The 18,791-nt window shown below is 45.7% G+C and overlaps 1 protein-coding gene across 2 annotated transcripts in view; it reads left to right on the top strand.

The window, feature by feature from the left end:
• Positions 1-18,791, top strand: part of SNTB1 (syntrophin beta 1) — a 232,902-nt gene that overhangs the window by 194,210 nt on the left and 19,901 nt on the right. For both annotated transcript variants that reach the window (XM_066265744.1, XM_066265743.1), the window contains exon 5: positions 11,289-11,428. In XM_066265744.1, the coding sequence (XP_066121841.1) occupies positions 11,289-11,428 (140 nt within the window). The remainder of the gene's footprint in view (positions 1-11,288; positions 11,429-18,791) is intronic.

The following is an 18,791-nucleotide window of genomic DNA, read 5'->3' on the forward strand; positions in this document are numbered from 1 at the left end:
CTGGTGCCGCCTCTAGCACTTTTGAATACGTGGATTCCAGGAGAGAAAGGCATCTGAATTTGTGAGTCGCAGCCCCGCTGGTTCTGAAGCAGACCAAACTGTAGACATTTGTGATCTGTGGATCAAAGTCGGAGAAACACTGTTTTTTGAGAACCTCCTCTTTGCCGGGCACCGTGCTAGACTCCATTTCTGCACATTGTTGGATTCCATCCTCCTGACAGTCACAGGGGAGAGGAACTTGTATCACCCCCATTTAACAGAGAGGAAAGCGACGCTCAGGGAAGATAAGGAACTCGTTTAAGATCCCACTGCCCAGAGCTGAGCTGACTTGCAGACTCCAGCTGTCTGACAGCAAGATTTATGTTCTTAATACCAGATTGTCTCCTTGCTTCCTGGAGGTCAGAGGGAAAAAAAAGAAAAGATGAATCTTCCAAGTTGGGGCAGCTTTTTAAAATGAAAGCATTTAAACTAAAGTAAGATAAGTGGACTTTGGAATTTTTCACTTGGTTCTTAGACATACAAATGTTGCCATTTCTCTAAAAATAATTCTTTTTTTTTTTTTTGCTTTTGTTTGTTTAGTTGTAAAACTTTCGTCGACCTGGAATGCTGAGGTCACTGGTTCGAAACCCTGGGCTTGCCCAGTCCAGGCACATATGGGAGTTGATGCTTCCTGCTCCTTCCCTCTCTTTCTCTCTCTCTCTTCTCTCTCTAAATATCAATAAATAAAATCTAAAAAGAAAAAAAAATGATAAACTTTAGTAGCTACAACTGAAAGCAAACATTCTGGTATCTCTTTCACTTAGGAGATAGTGCTATGATGTCTGACATAACTGAATAACTGTTAGGCCTGACTTTAATGCTGATGTAGTGTTGAGGCGGGACACTCCAACAGCTTTTTCCTTCAAAGAACTCTTGGCTTTCTCTTTTGGAAAATAAATAAAATGAGGAAATGATCAAGGAAACTGTAGACACACCCAATGAAAACAAAAACAGAGGACACTGAAGCTGAGATTTTTTTTTTTACAAAGAAATTGTTTCGTTTGGATTTAGTGATCGTGTCCATCTTTTAAAAGATAACTGTTTTCAAAATTATAAAATTCTGCCACATATCAGTACCCCTTTAAATATTTCCCGGGCATTAGAGAAGCAAAGCCTGGAAGTCCAAGATAACTTGTTTACCAAACGGGGACGGTAATTGAAATGGCCCGCTGGAGTTAATGAAAGTATAAACTAGCTTTCTCCACCAGACTACTGAGAGGACTCTGATTTAATTATTTGTGAATTCCCATATTAGAAGCAGCCTTTCATCTATTTCTAGAAGCTGAGCATGGACAACTCACACCTCGTGAAGGGGCCAGGGACTTGGAGCCGTGGGTGGGTGAAGGTTGTCCACAGGAGAACTCACAGATTACAGGCCTCTGGGCCCTTTAAGTGACACTGGATAGACACCATTCCCAGTGTTTATGGAAGACTTGACACCTAGGTGTGGCTTAGAGCTTTCCAGGTTTGTCAGAATCTACCGAACACGCCATGTCCCCGGCGTTAGGTAGGTGCTCTGCACACCTACCTAACGTGTGGGACCATGAGCTCAGGGGACCATGACCACGTGCACTGTTTGCCTTTTGACCACATGTCCTGAACCGCAACGTTTTGTTTTTCCCAAATAAACCCATTTTTCTGGAGAAACACCTGGCTGTTTGTTTAAGGTCAACAGAACGAATAAGTACAGGGCTGGGCATGGGTAACAAGCTAGGGGCAGAGGATTATCATGGAGACTTTGGTCATTTATGAGAGCTGTTTCAAGAAAATTGAGATTCGCTATATTGTAATGCCACTGCGAATACATTCTCCCCAGCAAACTTCAGTTTTCCAAGAAGGATCACTAACCTACATCTTTCTCTGTCCTGTCATTTGTGTCACCTACACCAGAGATCTAATTTTTGGGGGTATCCATTTTTCATGTAGACACAAAGATAGTATTCCTTCGAGAGAGCCACTGGCTTGGCGGGCATGAGCGAAACATGCACACACGCATGCACACACGTGAGTTTTGAGCATGGGGGCTGCTTTTATAGTCTCAATAGCTAATACCCTTTCTCACGCCTTCGCCTTCTGTTAATTGATGTCACACTTGCACTTCAGCGGAATATCGGGACCTTTGAGGATCGAGGGACTCATCAACACCCTTGTGCTACACCTGCGGGTGCCTCTGCCGCAGTTGTGTTTGTGTGTGTTTCTTAACAATCAGGTGCTCATTACTTAACAGCAATCGGGCAGTTGGTGGGCCATGTCTGCCTGGCAGGGGGATTTCCGTATTGTTTACTTTTATTTTTCATTGCAGAAACATTTATATATAAAAAAAGAAAAAAACGATAATGAACCTCCAGGTGCCTATAATCCAGTTTGAATAACTGTTGATATGTTGCCCATCCCGTTTTCTCCGTCTGTCGTTTTCAGAAGAAGGCGTGGGAGAGAACACACTGGAGATTTTAAAACAAACGCCCAATCTCACGTCCCTTCACTCTCTACATTACTTTTCCAACCCAAGTCCGTTGCTAACTGAGGTAGGCAGAGGACTGGTGCCCACAAAGATGTCTGAGCCCCAGTGCTCGGAACCTGTAGATATGTCACCTTACAAGATAAAAAAGAAGTTGGCCGTTGTGATAACGTTAAGGATTTGAGGATGGTGAGACTATCTGGGATTATCTGGGTGGGCCCAGTTGAATCCCATGGGTCCTAATAATAGGGTGGTAGGAGGGTCAGAGTCAAGAAGTGATGCAGTGACAGAAACAGGGAGCAAAGGCAGTGTGGTGTGGCCCTGAGCTAAGGAGTGAACGGAGGCCGCCTCTAGAAGCAGGAATGTCAAGGCGATTGAGATTCCCCTGCAGCCTCCAGAAGGAGGCAAGCCTTCCAACACCCCGATTTCAGGACCTCTGGCCTCCAGAACTCTAAGGCACTAAACACCACTATGTTTGCGGTGATTTCTTAGAGGAGCAATAGGAAACGTATATGAACTTTTAAAAATAGGGATAATTGACATTTACAAATATAGATGCATGGCTTCCTTTGAAGACTTGGAGATTTGCAATGCGGCGCCCACAGTCTTTCCTGGCAATGGTAGGGTAACGATCAGCTAATGCTGAAAAGAAGCAACCTCAAATGGGGAATTTCCTTCTTATACCTGGTCTTCTGAATTTGTGGCTCCTTGTCTAGAAGATTCTATGGTTAATATAGCCATAATAACATTGCTCGTAGCATTTATTTTGAATCTACTCGTTTCTCAGCCACTTCACTTCCTAGTAACGCAAATATCTAGAAAAGTTTGGTGATTGCAAATATCCAAACACACTTGCATAACCTACAGCACTTACCTGTTACATGTTGCCAAACATGTGCGATATGGTTGACTTCAAACTGCATGGCTCGTGAAGGTGGACTTCATTGCCTTAGGATTCACAAACATTTGTATAGGGGTGATCACCACCAGTGAAGAATAAGGTTTGCTATAAAAAAAAAAAGAAGAAGAAAAGAGCATGCCAGTTGAGTGTCTCGTAGAATGGAATGCCTTTAGCAGAGACTCTCTGGTTCATTTACTAACCTTCAACTGATTTTGCCCCAGCTACTCATTATAAATAGAAATATCCTTTGGTGAACAACACACTAAGGGCCATGACTCATTGATACCTTAATCTTGAATTACTTTAATCACATGTGAGACTTGGGGAATAAAAATCTTTGGTTATTCGAAGGGGAGTTTAGGAACTTGGATTAAACAGATGTCTGGCCTGAGTGGAGCCTTGCGTGCCGGGAGGTGGGAAATCCGGTCCAGAATGAAGGCTCTCCGGGGGAACTGGAGCCTGTGGCCCGGCTGCACAGAGCTGGACCCGTGCTCTCCGGCCAGCAGGAGACATACCTCTCTCTCCCCTCTCCCACACTATCTCCCTACGCCTTCCTGATGGAGGAAGTTCTGTGATCTGGAAATAGACCAGTTTGGAAGTCTAGATGGCCCATGAGTGTCTTTATAACTCTAGTTATGCAACCATGGCTGGTGCATGACCTCGCTGAAGCACAGTTTCCTCTTCTGTAAAATAGGGGGGGGGGGAGATAATGAACACCTTGTGTGGGAAGGACGAAGGGAGATGAAACATAGCACATGCTTGTGTTGTTTCTTAGGGCTGCCGGAACAAACTTCTACAGATGACTCGCAGTTTGGGATGCTAGGGACCCAAGATTCGGGTGTCAGTAGGGTTAGGAGCTCTGAGCTCTGTGTGCAGGAATCTGTCCTACACTTCTCTCCTTGGTCTGGTGGTTCGTTGGAAAACTTAGGCATCCCAGGTCTTGTAGGTGCATCGTCCTGATGTCTGCCTTCATTGTCCATACAGTATTCTCCTTGTGTGTGTGCCTTGTGTGTGTGTGTCTGTGTCCAAATCACCCCTTTCTAAGCACACCAGCCAAACTGCATTAGGATCCACTGCATTTCAGTATGACCTCCTCTTAACTCAATTCCCTTCGTAGTAATCAAAGTTCTTTATTATATCTGCATGACCTTATTTCCAGAAATGGTCACAGTCTGTGATATTGGGAATGAGGACTACAATATATTCATTTAGGGGTTTCGAGGGCCACGGTATACCCACAGTGCTCGCCACGAGTAGGTGTTCAAACCACGTGTACTTCCCCAGCCTTGCCCTCCCTTGATCAAGAGAATTATTTTCCTGTCATGTAGATATTTAATCCATCAGATTTAAATGTCTCGAAATCTAACATGTCACATTCTCTCTAAACCTTCCTCTCTTAACTGCTCCTCTTAACTTACTACTATTTTTAAGAAACCCAAAGATAGAGCAAACCCCACACTACTCTGACCTTACTCGGCTATGGTATTATATAATTCAGGCAGGGCACAGCATTGAAATTTACTTTTGGACTTTGGTCAGAAAAGGTGGAGCTGAGCGAACAAGTAAACAAGATGAAAGGGAAATGTTTACAAGAATAAACCCCTACAAAGCACTGAATTCATTTTCATACAAACGGCAGTTCTCCATTTCAAACAGCTGGTGTTATGAAGTGATCCAGAGGAAGTGGTCACGTTAAGCCAGGATGTTCCCAGTTGAGCCAAGGCATTGAAGGGGTGATGAGTAAATTGTTGCCTCTGGAAGGGTGGGTGAGAGAGCCTTTTAGGAGTCAAGGCTCACGGATGAGAAAGGGTGGGATGGTCAAGGTTCAGGAGGTTGGATGAAGGAGGTGGAAATAGTTTAGTGGTCATGGGAAAGTCAGGGCTTCTCTGTAGGAAAGGAGACAATAAGGTTTCAAAACTAATGTAGGAAGGGCAAGAAGTAGGCACGATTATTCAAAATGGGCATTTCAATGGGGAGAGGGGTCATACAGGAGAATCCAGTTTGGGTCCCAAGTTCATGGCTAAGATTTCTCCCAGAATGCTGAGTGCTGGGATGGTTGGGATAATGTTACTACTCACCTCTTACCCATTCCGGGGTCTCCAACCCAGAGCGAGAGGGAATGATGTACTAATGGGAAACAAGAAAAAACACCTAAGCCCTGATGCCAAATTCAAGTCAATGGCAGATTCTATAGAACATGACTGACGTGATGTGTCTTGCCTGCTCTGGCCTCCCTTGCAGCTAAGATGCTTGGGTATAGAAATGAGTCAGCCGTGTGAACCGAAGTGACCATTCTGCCTGTATAGGCATATACATTCAGGAAGTTGGATGAAGGAGGTGGAAATAGTTTAGTGGTCACGGGAAAGTCAGGGCATCTCTGTAGGAAAGGAGACAATAAGGTTTCAAAACTAATGTAGGAAGGGCAAGAAGTAGGCACGATTATTCACCATGCAGATACAAGGATTTGGGTAGTGACCACAGACACCCACCTTTGACAGACATGACAGTGGTTTCTATTAAGAGGTCCGGTGGCAGTTCCTAGATCTGAACAATTACAGTAATGCACATCTTTCTGTGATGGAGAAGTTCATAGATTGACATGGACAGAAAGGCCGAAAGAGGGGCGTGGGGTGGTGCTCCTCTCCCCCACGATAGGGAGTGGGCTTCCCCAGCATGGCTGCCACTCTGCCTCTCCAAAGGCAAAGAAGAGTGTTATCTGGAAAATCATCCCCAACTCAACAAGGCACAGGCTTGGGTCAATGGGTCTGCTCCTTCCAGCTGATTAGTTGACTGTGTTTGGATTGAACTAGCAGTAAAACAGAGCAATCCAAGTTGAATCTAGCAATATTTTTAAAGGAAGAAAAGGCTTTGGAATGAGTATCTTAAAATACTGTCATTTCAAAGAGCTGTCTCATTAGAAGTAAGCAAATGAGGCAAACACAGTTGAAAGGCTGGGCTCGTGTGGTTGAAAGTCTCTGTGAGTGACAGGGACCCACCTTCATGTGCTTCCTGCCTCCTTTCTCCATGAGGCTGTATGGGGAGAGATTTAAAGCCCTGGCTGTACCCTTAGATCCTTGGATATGTGTGATCTGCCCTAAGGTGAGTTTATTATGAAGTCCCAGGGACCAAGGTATCACTTTTAATAGAGCCATCAAAGGCCTCCATTAGAGTACATTAGCATGTGACCTTCTGTATGCTTAGTAAATAACTGCCAAAGATCTACTCCGTGTCTGCAAGTGTTCAAAGGGAAAAAGAAGACTAAAAATGTCATGGGTTTTGTTTTCTTAAGATTGATTTCTTGTCTTTACCCCCCCCCACACACACACACCCATGCTCACCCAAAATTCATGTCCACTCAGGATCTCAGAATGTGTCTTGATGTGGCCTGACCATGCAGTGGCGTAGTGGATAGAGCATTGGACTGGGACGCGGAGGACCCAGGTTCAAATCCCCAAGGTCACCAGTTTGAGCACAGGCTCATCTGGTTTGAGCAAAGCTCACCAGCTTGGACCTAAGGTCGCTGGCTTGAGCAAAGGGTTACTTGGTCTGCTGAAGGCCCATGGTCAAGGCACATATGAGAAAGCAGTCAATGAACAACTAAGTCATGAAAAACTGATGATTGATGCTTCTCATTTCTCTGCGTTCCTGTCTGTCTGTCCCTACCTATTCCTCTCTCTGACTCTCGCACTGTCTCAGTAAAAAAAAAAAAAAATTGCATTTTGATGTGAAAGTGGGGTCTTTGTAGATATAATGAATTGATTTCATATTGGAATAAAGTGGGCTCTAAAACCAATGACAGCTGTCTGTCCATATAAGCTAGATGAAGACACACAGAAAGAAGTCCATGAGACAATGGAGGCAGAGTTGGAGGGATGCAGCTTCAAGCCACAAAGCACCAAGGAACCCTGGTAGCTACTGGAAGTGAGGAACAGGCAGGAAAGGATTCTTCCCTAGAGCCTTCAGAGGGAGCAGGCCCTGCCAACATCTGGGACAATTGTTCTATAACCTGAAGTCTCACCGCACAAACTTGCAGGGCAACACTGATGAGCATTCCAATTATGATCCTGGAATCTGGGGGTTTATTATATGTACATGGCTTGTGTGCCTCCTCTTCTTTTGACAAAGTGAAGGTCATCTTTTTCTTCCTTTCTGAGAGTCGGTGGAGGGATTAATGATCTAATGTTTATAAAGCATTTTTTGGAAGTTTGTAAGTGCTCATTTTTATTACTCTAGTATCTTGTCCTTTGTTCTAAAGACCGAGAAACCTGAGGTGAAAAGATGTCAAATAAAAAGTTGTCCAGGTGCCGGCCAATTGACTCAGAGGTAGAGCATCAGCCTGGTGTGTGGATGTCCCAGATTCCATTGGGCACACACAGGAGAAGCAACAATCCACTTCTCCCCCTTCCACAGCCATGGCTCTTTCAAGCAAGTTGGCCCTGGGCACTGAGGATGGCACCATGGCCTCGTCTCAGGTGCTAAAATAGCTCAGTTGCTGAGCTACAGAGCAATGGTCCCAGACGAGCAAAGTATCGCCTGGTAGGGGGTTTGCCAGGTAGATCCCAGTTGGGGTGCATGCAGGAGTCTGTCTCTGCCTTCTCACCTCTCAATTTAAAAACATTTTTTTAAGAAATTTAAAAAAAAAAGGTTGTCCAGATAACCATCATCTCCAGCACAAAAGATGTGATTGACCTTCTTCCTTGGGGAACATTTTTCGCTCTGCTTCTCTTACATCTAGACCTTGCTTTCTGAGCAGGGGAGCTGTAAGGAAGAGAATTCATCAGGTGTGTGATGGGAGTAGTGGAACTTTTCCAGTGTCTGCCATAGAAGTGTTTTATACACACTGTCTTATTTAATACTCCAAAAATATGCATGGGAGGTCATTACTGGCATACAACACTTGTTCACAACACATCAGTGAACAAGTGCTCATAGCAGTTGAGTAGTCATGCATCACTTGGTGAGGATACATTCTGGAAAAGGACTCATTTGGCAATATCATCATTGCGGAACATCACAGAGTGCGTGCACACAAACCTAGATGGTATAGCCTACTACACACCTACGTTGGATAGGATAGCCTGTTACTCCAGGACACAAATCAAGACACATGCTACTGTACTGAATACTGTATGCATTTGTAATTTGTTGAGCTAAGATGTCTCAATGGCTATGATGTCACTAGGCAACAGGAAATTTTAAGTTCCAATATAATCTCATGGGACCACCACTGTATATGTGGTCCATTGTTGACCAAAACGTCGTTACGTGGTACACAAAACCGTACTCTATTCAGGTCCCTCCGCAGAGAAATGGCAAAGACACTTCTTTTGAAGACATTGCTGTTTGGCTTCAAAAACTCTGAGCTCTTCCTGCTCCGCTGTGCTCAAGTAGAAGGCAGAAAATAAGTATGTTGGGAAGCGTGAGTTTGCAGAAGGGGAGCACACAGGTCTGCATGGTACTATTAGTGTTTACTGTTGAGGGGTTTTTTTGCAAACAAAATTGTTTTTGAAGAATGATGCTTGGTTGTGTTCACATGGAAATGACTGGTTCCGGTCAAAGTTAATGGATCAGATCTGACTAGGTATGTAAGATAGGTACTTTGGGAAGATCATTTGTAGCTTCCTCAGTCTTATTTAATGAGCTGGAAAAAGTAATTTACTAGGTTTAATGGAGAGGCTGGAAAATAATTTACTCCAAAGCCCCCGAACACTTCGTGCCTTGAGACCATAACTTATTCACCTTGCAGAGTCTGGTACATTGCCTCCTCAAACAAGTCATATTGATCTTGAAGTTGTTTTGTTGGGATACAAAATAGGCTAAAATATTCATACAATGCATCAAGGGAAAAAGAAACCAGGCAGCCATTCACACTCTAGTATAAATAGCCTCACAGGGGATTTCTTTCTTTTAAAAGGGAGATTGAATTTGGAATTATTGAAGGAGGGGAATTAAATAATAAAGGTGATCACTGTACGTTAAATTCTTTTGGGGAGAACTTTGGAAAGAATCTAAGGACGATGACTTGAGGATTTTCAGCAACAAAGATATTCTGGTCTTGCCTTATAACTTTTCCCAAGAGAAATTGTTACTCTGTCATATTGTTGCCATTTCTGAAGAATAACTTTTTGACAAGTGCAGAAATTGGTGAGTCTGCCAGTTTTCCCACCCTAAGTGTCACTGAGGACCTTACCAGCTGCCAGGGACCATGTTAAGCCCATTAAACACACGGTCTCATTTCATCTCCAGTGTAGCATTATAAGGTCACGTGCTACTTCACTGGCTGCAAATGGTGCTTGTTCTGCACTGTGCTAAGCATTTTAGACATTTTAACTCAATCCTCACAATAACTCTCTGGTATAAGTGCTATTATTTCCCCATTTCATAGACCCAGAAACTGAGAGACCGAGATTTGCTGACTTGCCCCAGATCCTACAGCTGGTAGGTTATGGAGCTATGATTTATGTCCAGGTATTCTAGCTCCGGAGTCAGCACTCTTAACCACTGTTGTTTGTGATGTTATCCTTATCAGTGAGGAGACAGAAACAGAGAGGATAACAGCGTGCCCAGAGTCACCCAGGCAGTAATAATGGAGCAGGGTGCCCAGAGTCACCCAGGCAGTAATAATGGAGCAGGGACGGAGACCTGGGCAGCTATAAAACTGCGTAACCTACAAAGCTCAGCCCTTCTGCCATCCTGCACGTTTCTACTTGGATGACCCATTCCTAAAGCCACACGCACGTGCTTCCCCCTCAGTACTGATTTCACTGTAGCACTTAAGAAAACGTAACAATAATAAGGGAAAGGAGTTAGCTTCGTTGTTTGTTTAGCTTACTGTCTAGTTTAATTCTGAAAAGATTTTGGAGAATGGTTTCTGTATGAGAGGTCTGAATTTTCACTGAATCAGTTGCCAGAGTTAAAGATGATCTTAACCTCAGATGAAGAGCAGTGCTTCTTACTCTTTTAGTTTACAAATCGGCTGAAGATCTTGTCAAAATGCAAATTCTGCGTCAATGGGTCTGGGCGGGGCCTGGGATTCTGCATTTCTCCCCAGCCCCCCAGGTCATGCTGATACTCCTAAAATGTGCTCCATGCTTTGAGTGGTAAGGCTCGAGCATTGCGTTTTCCCAGACTAAGTGTCAGAATTTATCCCAGAGTTCAAATTGGAAGCACGGCATTTTCACAGGAAGAAGAACATTTAAGGAGTTTGCAGGATTGACACTGAGCAGAGAGAAGCGCTGAGGTGCACAGACACCCAAGATTGGAAGGCACTTTAAGGGTCATCTGGTTCAGTCATCCCACTGATGTCTGAGTCCTCTCATATCCCTCCCTGCCTGGTCAGCCCTCGAGTTACAGAATTATCTGTGATGAATAGAACTAAGCATTCTAGAACAAGAGAATTTCAAGCCAGTGCCTGAATCACAAAAATTAAGAGTGAAAGGCGGGGGAGGGGGGAACTCTGTGATATCTCCTACTCATCCAGACAGACCTTCACCTCCGTGATACATTTCAGAGCCTTTGGATATTTATTCCCAAGCTCTCAAGGCTTACCGTTGCCTAAGAAGAACAGTGCACTCTGCCAGAGAACCAGCTGGGAGTGCGTCGGGTCCCAAACACCTGCGTCCCGCAATGAAATACAGTTTCCAGTGCCGACTGGCAGACGGGCAGCAGCGACAGCTGTCTGGCCGCTGGGCTGCCCCTTCTCCGCACCAACACCACATCCCAGGGCCTTGAATCACGAGACCGTGAATAATTTCTTCTCGTTGTTCATTTCACCACCTGAACCAAAGCTGCTCCTGTTGCTGGGCGTTCTGACGAGGGGACGCCAGCTTCTCCTCTCTGGTCAGTGTGTTCTCAGGCTGTCGTTTGCCAGTCCTGTGCTTTCTGTTCCAGGTGCCCGGGGAGAGCGAGAAGCAGTGGAGGCCAGCCCTGGTGGTACTGACCGAGAAGGACCTTCTGATCTACGACAGCGTGCCTCGGCGGAAGGAAGCCTGGCTCAGCCCAGCACACGTGTACCCTCTTCTCGCCACCAGGTAGCCACGGGTCTGTGGTTGGGGGTGACGCATTTGCAGTTCGGAATGGTTTGAATCAGTTGCAATCATTTCAGTACCTTATATTACGGCTTACTGTTGCAGCAGGAGCTGGGGGCTACCCCAGAGTAGAGCCACCCATTTAGGGGTCCCCAAACTTTTTACACAGGGGACCAGTTCACTGTCCCTCAGACCATTGGAGGGCCGCCACATACAGTGCTCCTCTCACTGACCACCAATGAAAAAAGTGCCCCTTCTGGAAGTGTGGTGGGGGGTCGGATAAATGGCCTCAGGGGGCCGCATGTGGCCCGCGGGCCGTAGTTTGGGGAAGCCTGAAGATGAATGATTGGCAGTGGCCCAACATGGGGCAACAGAGACAAGGGACAAACTGCTCACCCATCGTGAAGGAACAGTGACATCTGTGAGATGGTCCCTGCCTGGTCACCGTCCCGGCTCTCCATCCCACCCCCTTTGAGATGAACTGTGCGCATGTATTCACGATCTTGAAGCTCACGCAGAAAGACTTGTCAAGCAGGTGTCTTCACCTGGTCGCACAGAGGATGTCACGTGTAAACGTCCCACTGTGTTTTTTTAAAGCTTGCTTAGCATAAGACCCCATAACAAGTTCTTCCTCGGGTGTGTGATGCTTGCTAGGGAGGTGGGGCTGCCAGGGTGTGTCTGTCCCTCAGGACCATCAATGCACATCGATTACTTCTGTGACATATTATCTTAATGCACCGTATGCTCACCCCCTTCTTTGAAGGCCTGTATCCTGGGCACAAAGTGATTAAACCCGAGTCCTGCCTGCAAGTAGCCGACAATTCCCAGACCTGGCTTCTGCTGCCGGCTGTTTCTGTGTGTGCTCTATGACAACGGGCAGAGTGGGCACTCCTCCAACACCCGTCTCTTTACCTAGAAGCTAGATGCTAACACTGTCTCTATGGCCTCCCTGCACAGTGCCTGGCAACGTTGAACCCTTCAATGTCTGTTGAATGAATTATTGAACAAGGTGGACAAACTCTGGAAGGAATTTGGTCCTACCGACAGAGTAGAGGTGGACTGAGGTTTTGGGGCAAAAGACAGAAACAAGATGGGTTTCTGTTTTGGAGGGACGGAGGTACCAAATAGGTGAGAGTTGACGTTCAGATGCAGGGAAGAGAATGAGGCCCAGCAGCAGAGAGAGAGGTAAAATTGAGCTGAAATGCCTTAGAATTCCTCTCACTTTCAATCATGATTGATTATGGAGACCAGCACAGGTGACCTGAAGGTAGCCAGGACTGGCCCCAGAGGTGAACAAAGGAAGCCTTCAGGGCTAGGAACCAGGCCTAGATTACTTAGAAATTAATAAAATAACATAAAATAGTAATTTAATTTTTGAGTTTCCTAAGCCTCAGAATCTTTGGAAGGATAGCTATAAAATATTTACAACAAACCCTCAGACATCAGAACCCAAACACCCTACCATGCCCATATGAAGATTCAGGCTCTATCTTGGGGTTCTTTCAAATGCAGCCCTGTCTCCATCATTGCCTGTGGTTCACATTCACAGTCCCCATCTAACGTTCAGATTCTGAGATTTTCTCAGGGCCCCAGCCAGTTGCTCAGTGGATAGAGTGTCAGCCTAGTGTGCAAATGTCCCAGGTTTGATTCCCGGTCAGGGCACATAGGAGAAGTGACCATCTGCTTCTCTCTCCCTCTCTCTCCCCCTTCTCTCCCTCTTTGTCTCCCAAAACCAATGGCTTAATCAGTCCGCACATTGGCCTCAGGTGCTAAAAATAGTCAGTTGATTTGACCATCAGTCCCAGACGGTCTTGCTGGGTGGATCCTGGTCAGGGCGCATGAGGGAGTTGGTCTCACTATCCCCACTCTTTTCACTTAAAAAAAAAAGAGAGAAACTTTCTCACAACTAACACCAAAGAAAGATCAGACTGAAGTCACTGTGGTCCAGTTACTAAGGAGAGAAGTTGGACTCATGCCTTTTGGAATGATTTTTTAGGAACCGAAGTTTGAACAAGGTAGAGTTTCTAGGTGTCAGGCAGCTTGAAGGTAAAACTCACCCTGGGATATTACAGTTTCTGGGTGTTCTAATGGAGGCCACTTTTTTACTCATGCACGCATGTGCTCACTCACTCAGGATGTAAAAACTTCAGTTCGTCCATCACAGCAGCCACATTTCAAGTACTCAGCAGTTGTGGCTGGTGCCTACCATTTTGGACAGCACAGATAGGAACATCCCCATCGCAGAAAGTTCTATGGGACAGCACTGCCTTAGAGCATACATAAATGATTACCTGAGAAATTGTGATGATTCAGGCAAGTGACGAGACTGGACTAGGGTGCCCCCCCAGCTGCCGGTCCGAAGCTCAGATGGCCTGGCGGGATGTCATCTCGGACGCTCTCCGGGCTGTCTGCATGAACAGGGCTCCAGCAGCTCAGGGAAGCCTGGAGGAAGTCGTGGAGGAGAACCTCTGAAACCAAAGTATCCAGAAAGGGGCCTGGGAGCACAAACACAGGAAATGCCACAGAGGAGGTTTGGGTCAGGAGCGCCAAAGGTATGTGTTCCAGGCTAACATGTCACGGGGATGCCAGGTCTGGACTGAGGACAAGGCACGTGAATAGCCTAGAACCATAAACCTGTATCAAATAAGGAAATAGAAGATTAGAAACCCCATCAGTGCAAACTGTGCTCATTTAGAAAAAAAATGTGCAACATAAAATGTCGGTGTCACCATCTAAACATAAAGCAGATACAACGGTGACACTGCACCTCCCAACTTACTGCCCTGACCCAGATGACCCAGCCTGACCCCTGAACTGCAAAAGAAAAATGTGCTATTAGATGCGCCTATCAGCCTGAGGAGCGATGATACAATCAGGCCCATCACCGTGACCCTGACCTCCAGCGGCAGCCTGTGAGGCAGTCTGTCCGAGCTGCTAGGATGCCAGGACTTCACGGGCTCTTCTTTCCTGCCTCATGCCCTCAAGCCAATGGGTGAGTTTCTGCCTGCTTTCGAGCAGCAGCCTGGAAAAGAAGGAGCTGGAGTTTCCAGCTCAGTTTTTTTCCCACCAGGGTGATGCTCGGCCCCAGGCGGATCCGCCACCTCCCTCCTTCCGAGCGCGCCTCTGCCAGATGTGTTCGGTGAATGCCCTTGTCTCCAGAAGCCAGGGCGGGGGGGGGGGGGGCGCTAGCTGGGGAAATGGACATAGTAGAAATTTGGCTGTACTTACGCATCAGCCGCCCCGGTTTGCACACACATTGGTCCTGGTCCGCTTCCTTCCATGACTCCGAGGATGAGCCTACAGAAAGACCCGTGGAAAGCAAACAAACCACAAGGAAAGGCACTTTCCCGTTCCCAAGTCATCAAGCTGGGGAGAGGTACCCTTTTGTAGCTTTAGGCGGGGCTTGTGAGTGAGACCCCTGGAGCAGGGTTCACCCCAGCTGAAGACTGAAGCCATTCTATCCTCACAGGTGAGGCTAGCTCTCTAAGGTGGCAGGTGGGGAGGAAGCTGCTCATTTCCGCCGGAAGTGGTAGAAATCAAAGGAAAACTCTAGATCCTTCCATCATAGAAGTTACCGCAACACGTCTATTGGCGGCTTCTCTAGCCACATGTTTAAGTTCATCAGGGGACTCCTTCCGTTACTGCCCTTGTGCCCTATGCACATGTGAAACTCTGTCCTTTATGTTTGAGCGTTTGGGCACATAGCCTAGCTCCAGGGTCGGGAACCTATGGCTCGCGAGTCAGATGTGGCTCTCCCCCCCCAAGCCAGAAACAGGGAGGCAATCAGACAGACTCTCGCATGCACACAACCGGGGTCCACCCGGCACGCCCACCAGGGGGTGATGCTCTGCCCATCTGGGGCGTTGCTCTGTTGTGACCAGAGCCATTCTAGTGCCTGAGGCAGAGGCCACAGAGCCATCCTCAGTGCCTGGGCCAACTTTGCTCCAATGGAGCCTTGGCTGCGGGAGGGGAAGAGAGAGCCAGAGAGGAAGAAGAGGGGGAGGGGTGGAGAAGCAGATGGGCGCTTCTCCTGTGTGCCCTGGCCGGGAATTGAACCCAGGACTCCTGCACGCCAGGCCGACACTCTACCACTAAGCCAACCGGCCAGGGCCAGATGTGGCTCTTTTGATGGCTACATCTGGCTTGCAGACAAATCTTTAATAAAAAAATAATAATAATGTTAAAAATATAAAACATTCTCCTGTATTACAATCCATTCATTTCCTACCGCTCATGTTCATGGTTGCGGGTGGCTGGAGCCAATCACAGCTGTCCTCTGGGACAACATCAAATTTTTATTGGATAATGCGTAACATACACGGGTTGTTGTATGGCTCTCACAGAATTACATTTTAAAATATGTGGCGTTCATGGCTCTCTCAGCCAAAAAGATTCCCAACTCCTGGCCTACCTAGTAACATTATTTGTCTTTGAGTGCATTTTTCTAAAGAAGAGGAGTTCTGTCTTCTTAAAATTTCTTTTTAAAATCTTTTATTGATGTATAATTTATAAACAGGTACACACATCTTAAAAGTACAGCTTAATTTTTACTTACGGATAGAGAGCCACGTCTTCTAAAATTGTATTATATGTTGTCTACTAATTACTCATCCTGCGTGACATTGGAAATGGTAGGACCATTTCCAAACATAGTGAAGTCCTCACTCAACATAGTTGATAGATAGGGTCTTAGAAACTGTGACTTAAACCAATTTTCCCAAAGGCTAATTGATTTAAATAAGAGTTAAGTTCTTACAGCATATTTCTGTATGTCAATTAGTCTATGATAAAATTGGTTTTCAGAAGTGCATTGTTTCACTTAGAGGTAGTTTCCTAGAACCTACTGACAATGGGAAATGAGGGCTTACTACAGACCAGGAGGTAGTAGACCAGTGGCTGACCTTTGTAAGGGGAAACTAGGTCAACGTCAAGTACTTTACATGGATTCCATTGGAGTCTGCAAAAGTTGTCCAATTTAAGAAAATTATCTGGCTGTTGATTAAAGATTCCTATCCTGAGGACCCTTCCCTGAAGATTCTGGCTCAGCAGGCTGGGTGGGGAGTCAGGAACTCACGTTTTTAACAAGCATTGGGAAATGTAGTCCTCAGGGTTTCCGCATTTAACCTTCACAACTCTATGAGGCTTAGGTTTTATTCTCATTTCACAAACACAGCGCGGGACTAAGTAATTGGTGACGTGACTTACCCGCAGTCATGCAGCCAGGATGAAGGACCCGAGGTCCTAATTCTCTGTCTGCTTCTTAATTCTCTGTCCACCACTGTACTCTGCAGCCTCCCAAGAGCATGACCTTGTTCCCTCAAGTGTTAGTGGCTCTTTGAGTAGCCTTAATTTCTCATATAAAAATATTTCCTTCGCTCTCGTGATAACTCAATCTTCGCTTCTACTGCAGAGTGATTATGAAAAGTAAAATATGGTGACTGCATTGTCAGCTCAGGCTGCCACAACAAAATGCCATAGATTGGGTGGTTTAAGCAACAGATAAGATTTTCTCACAATTCTGGAGGCTGGAAACCCACGACCTGGTGCTGGTAAGGTGGGTTTCTGGTGAGAGCTATCACCTGACCTTATAAAGATGGTGGCCATTGTGTGAGGTCACATGACTTCCCTGTGCCCATCTGGCGAGAAAGAAATCTCTCTGGCGTCTCTTACATATGATACTAATTCCATCAGAGTAGAATCCCTCCTTTATGACCTCATTTCACCATAATGACCTCGTTATTGGTTCTATCTCACTGAGGGTTAAGGCTTCAGCATAGAGTTGACAGGGTGGTGGTGGGTAGAATTCAATCCCTAGCAATGATGCAAGTGCAGCCTTACGTAGCATCATGCCTGGCACACAGCTAGACTGAGCAACTGTCAGTCCCCTTGCCTTCACCTCAATGTGAAGCATTGTTCAGATGTCAGAGTCAGTCTTTTTCTTTGCACAGAAGAGTGAGTTGGGATTCCAGCCAAAAAGAAACAGGTTTCTTCCAAAATAGAGTTACTCCCTCAGACACTTCATAGTTGATTTGAATATTATATTTTTTTCAGGCCCAGACACATCTAATTTATATCTTTCTGGAAGATGGACATTTCATTGTGTTCCATAGCAGTGACCCCAGAGGTTCTCTCATGACCTTGGTGTTGGCCAGCATGCGTGGACATTGACAGGCTGTCACCTCTCCCAGCGGGAAACTTTGATGGTTCCTCTCTATATCGACAGTGCAGTTTATAGCAGTGCACTCAGGAAGTTTGCAAACATGTTGTAATTTTAGCTATTCTTATCCCTCAGCTTTTTATGAGGCCTTGGGAAAACATTTTTTTTGCTTAGCCAAAGCTTATTTGATGTTGCTGAACATTAAAAACAAATAAAAAAAAACAGAGAAAACTCTTGCCCATCTGGAGTAAGTGTGTTGGTCACTGTCATCATAATTGGCAAGTGAGATAGACCTACAGAGAATAAGGATTCAGGTCACAATATTTTTGGAATTCTAGAGGCGGTCATCCCAGAAATTCTGCATACCTGGTTTGCTGGCGAAAGGTTCAAGAATACATACAGAGCTTGTAGGAAGAGCGACATTGGTCAGAGACATGTCACTGAAAGGAATTGGAACAGCTGAGAAAGAGGACCTGATGAGTGTTCTCATCTCTCCTTTGATATTACTTGGGACCCAAACACACTGTGCATTTCTACTAAACTTGTAGCACAACAAGTTTCAACCAGTGTGCTGCAAGAATTTTTAAAACATACAACACTTATTTAGATCATCAATTAAAAAGGTGAAAACAGGTCCTGGCTGGTTGGCTCAGTGGTAGTGCATCAGTCCAGCATATGGACATCTTGGATTCAATTCCTGGGCAGGGCACACAGGAGAAGCAACCATCTGCTTCTCCATCCGTCCCTCTCTCTCTTCTCTCAATCTCTCTCTTTCTCTCCAGCAGCCATGGCTCAACTGATTGGAGGAAGTTGGCTCTGGGAACCGAGAACTGCTCCATGGCCTCACCTCAGGTGCTAAAATAACTCAGTTGCAGAGCAGAGGCCTAGACAGGCAGAGCAGCAGAGGGTAGGGGGCTTGCTGGGTGGATCCTGGTCGGGACGCATGTGAGAGTCTGTCTTTCTGCCTCCCCACTTCTCACTTAATAAAAAAAAATAAAATAAAAATGAAAACAGCCAAAATGACTATAGCTGTCCAATGTGAATGAATCAAAATTATACCTATTTTATTTTGTCAGATCAGCAAAAAACATATTTTCTGGTGTGCTGTAGCATTTAGTAATTAGCTTCTATGTGCCAGGAGATGAAAAAGGTTAGAAATCACTGTTGCAATGGAATCACTGGTGCCTAAGGAACTAACCTGTTTCTAAG

Source organism: Saccopteryx bilineata, chromosome 3 (genome assembly GCF_036850765.1).
Source record: "Saccopteryx bilineata isolate mSacBil1 chromosome 3, mSacBil1_pri_phased_curated, whole genome shotgun sequence".
Lineage (NCBI taxonomy): Eukaryota > Metazoa > Chordata > Mammalia > Chiroptera > Emballonuridae > Saccopteryx > Saccopteryx bilineata.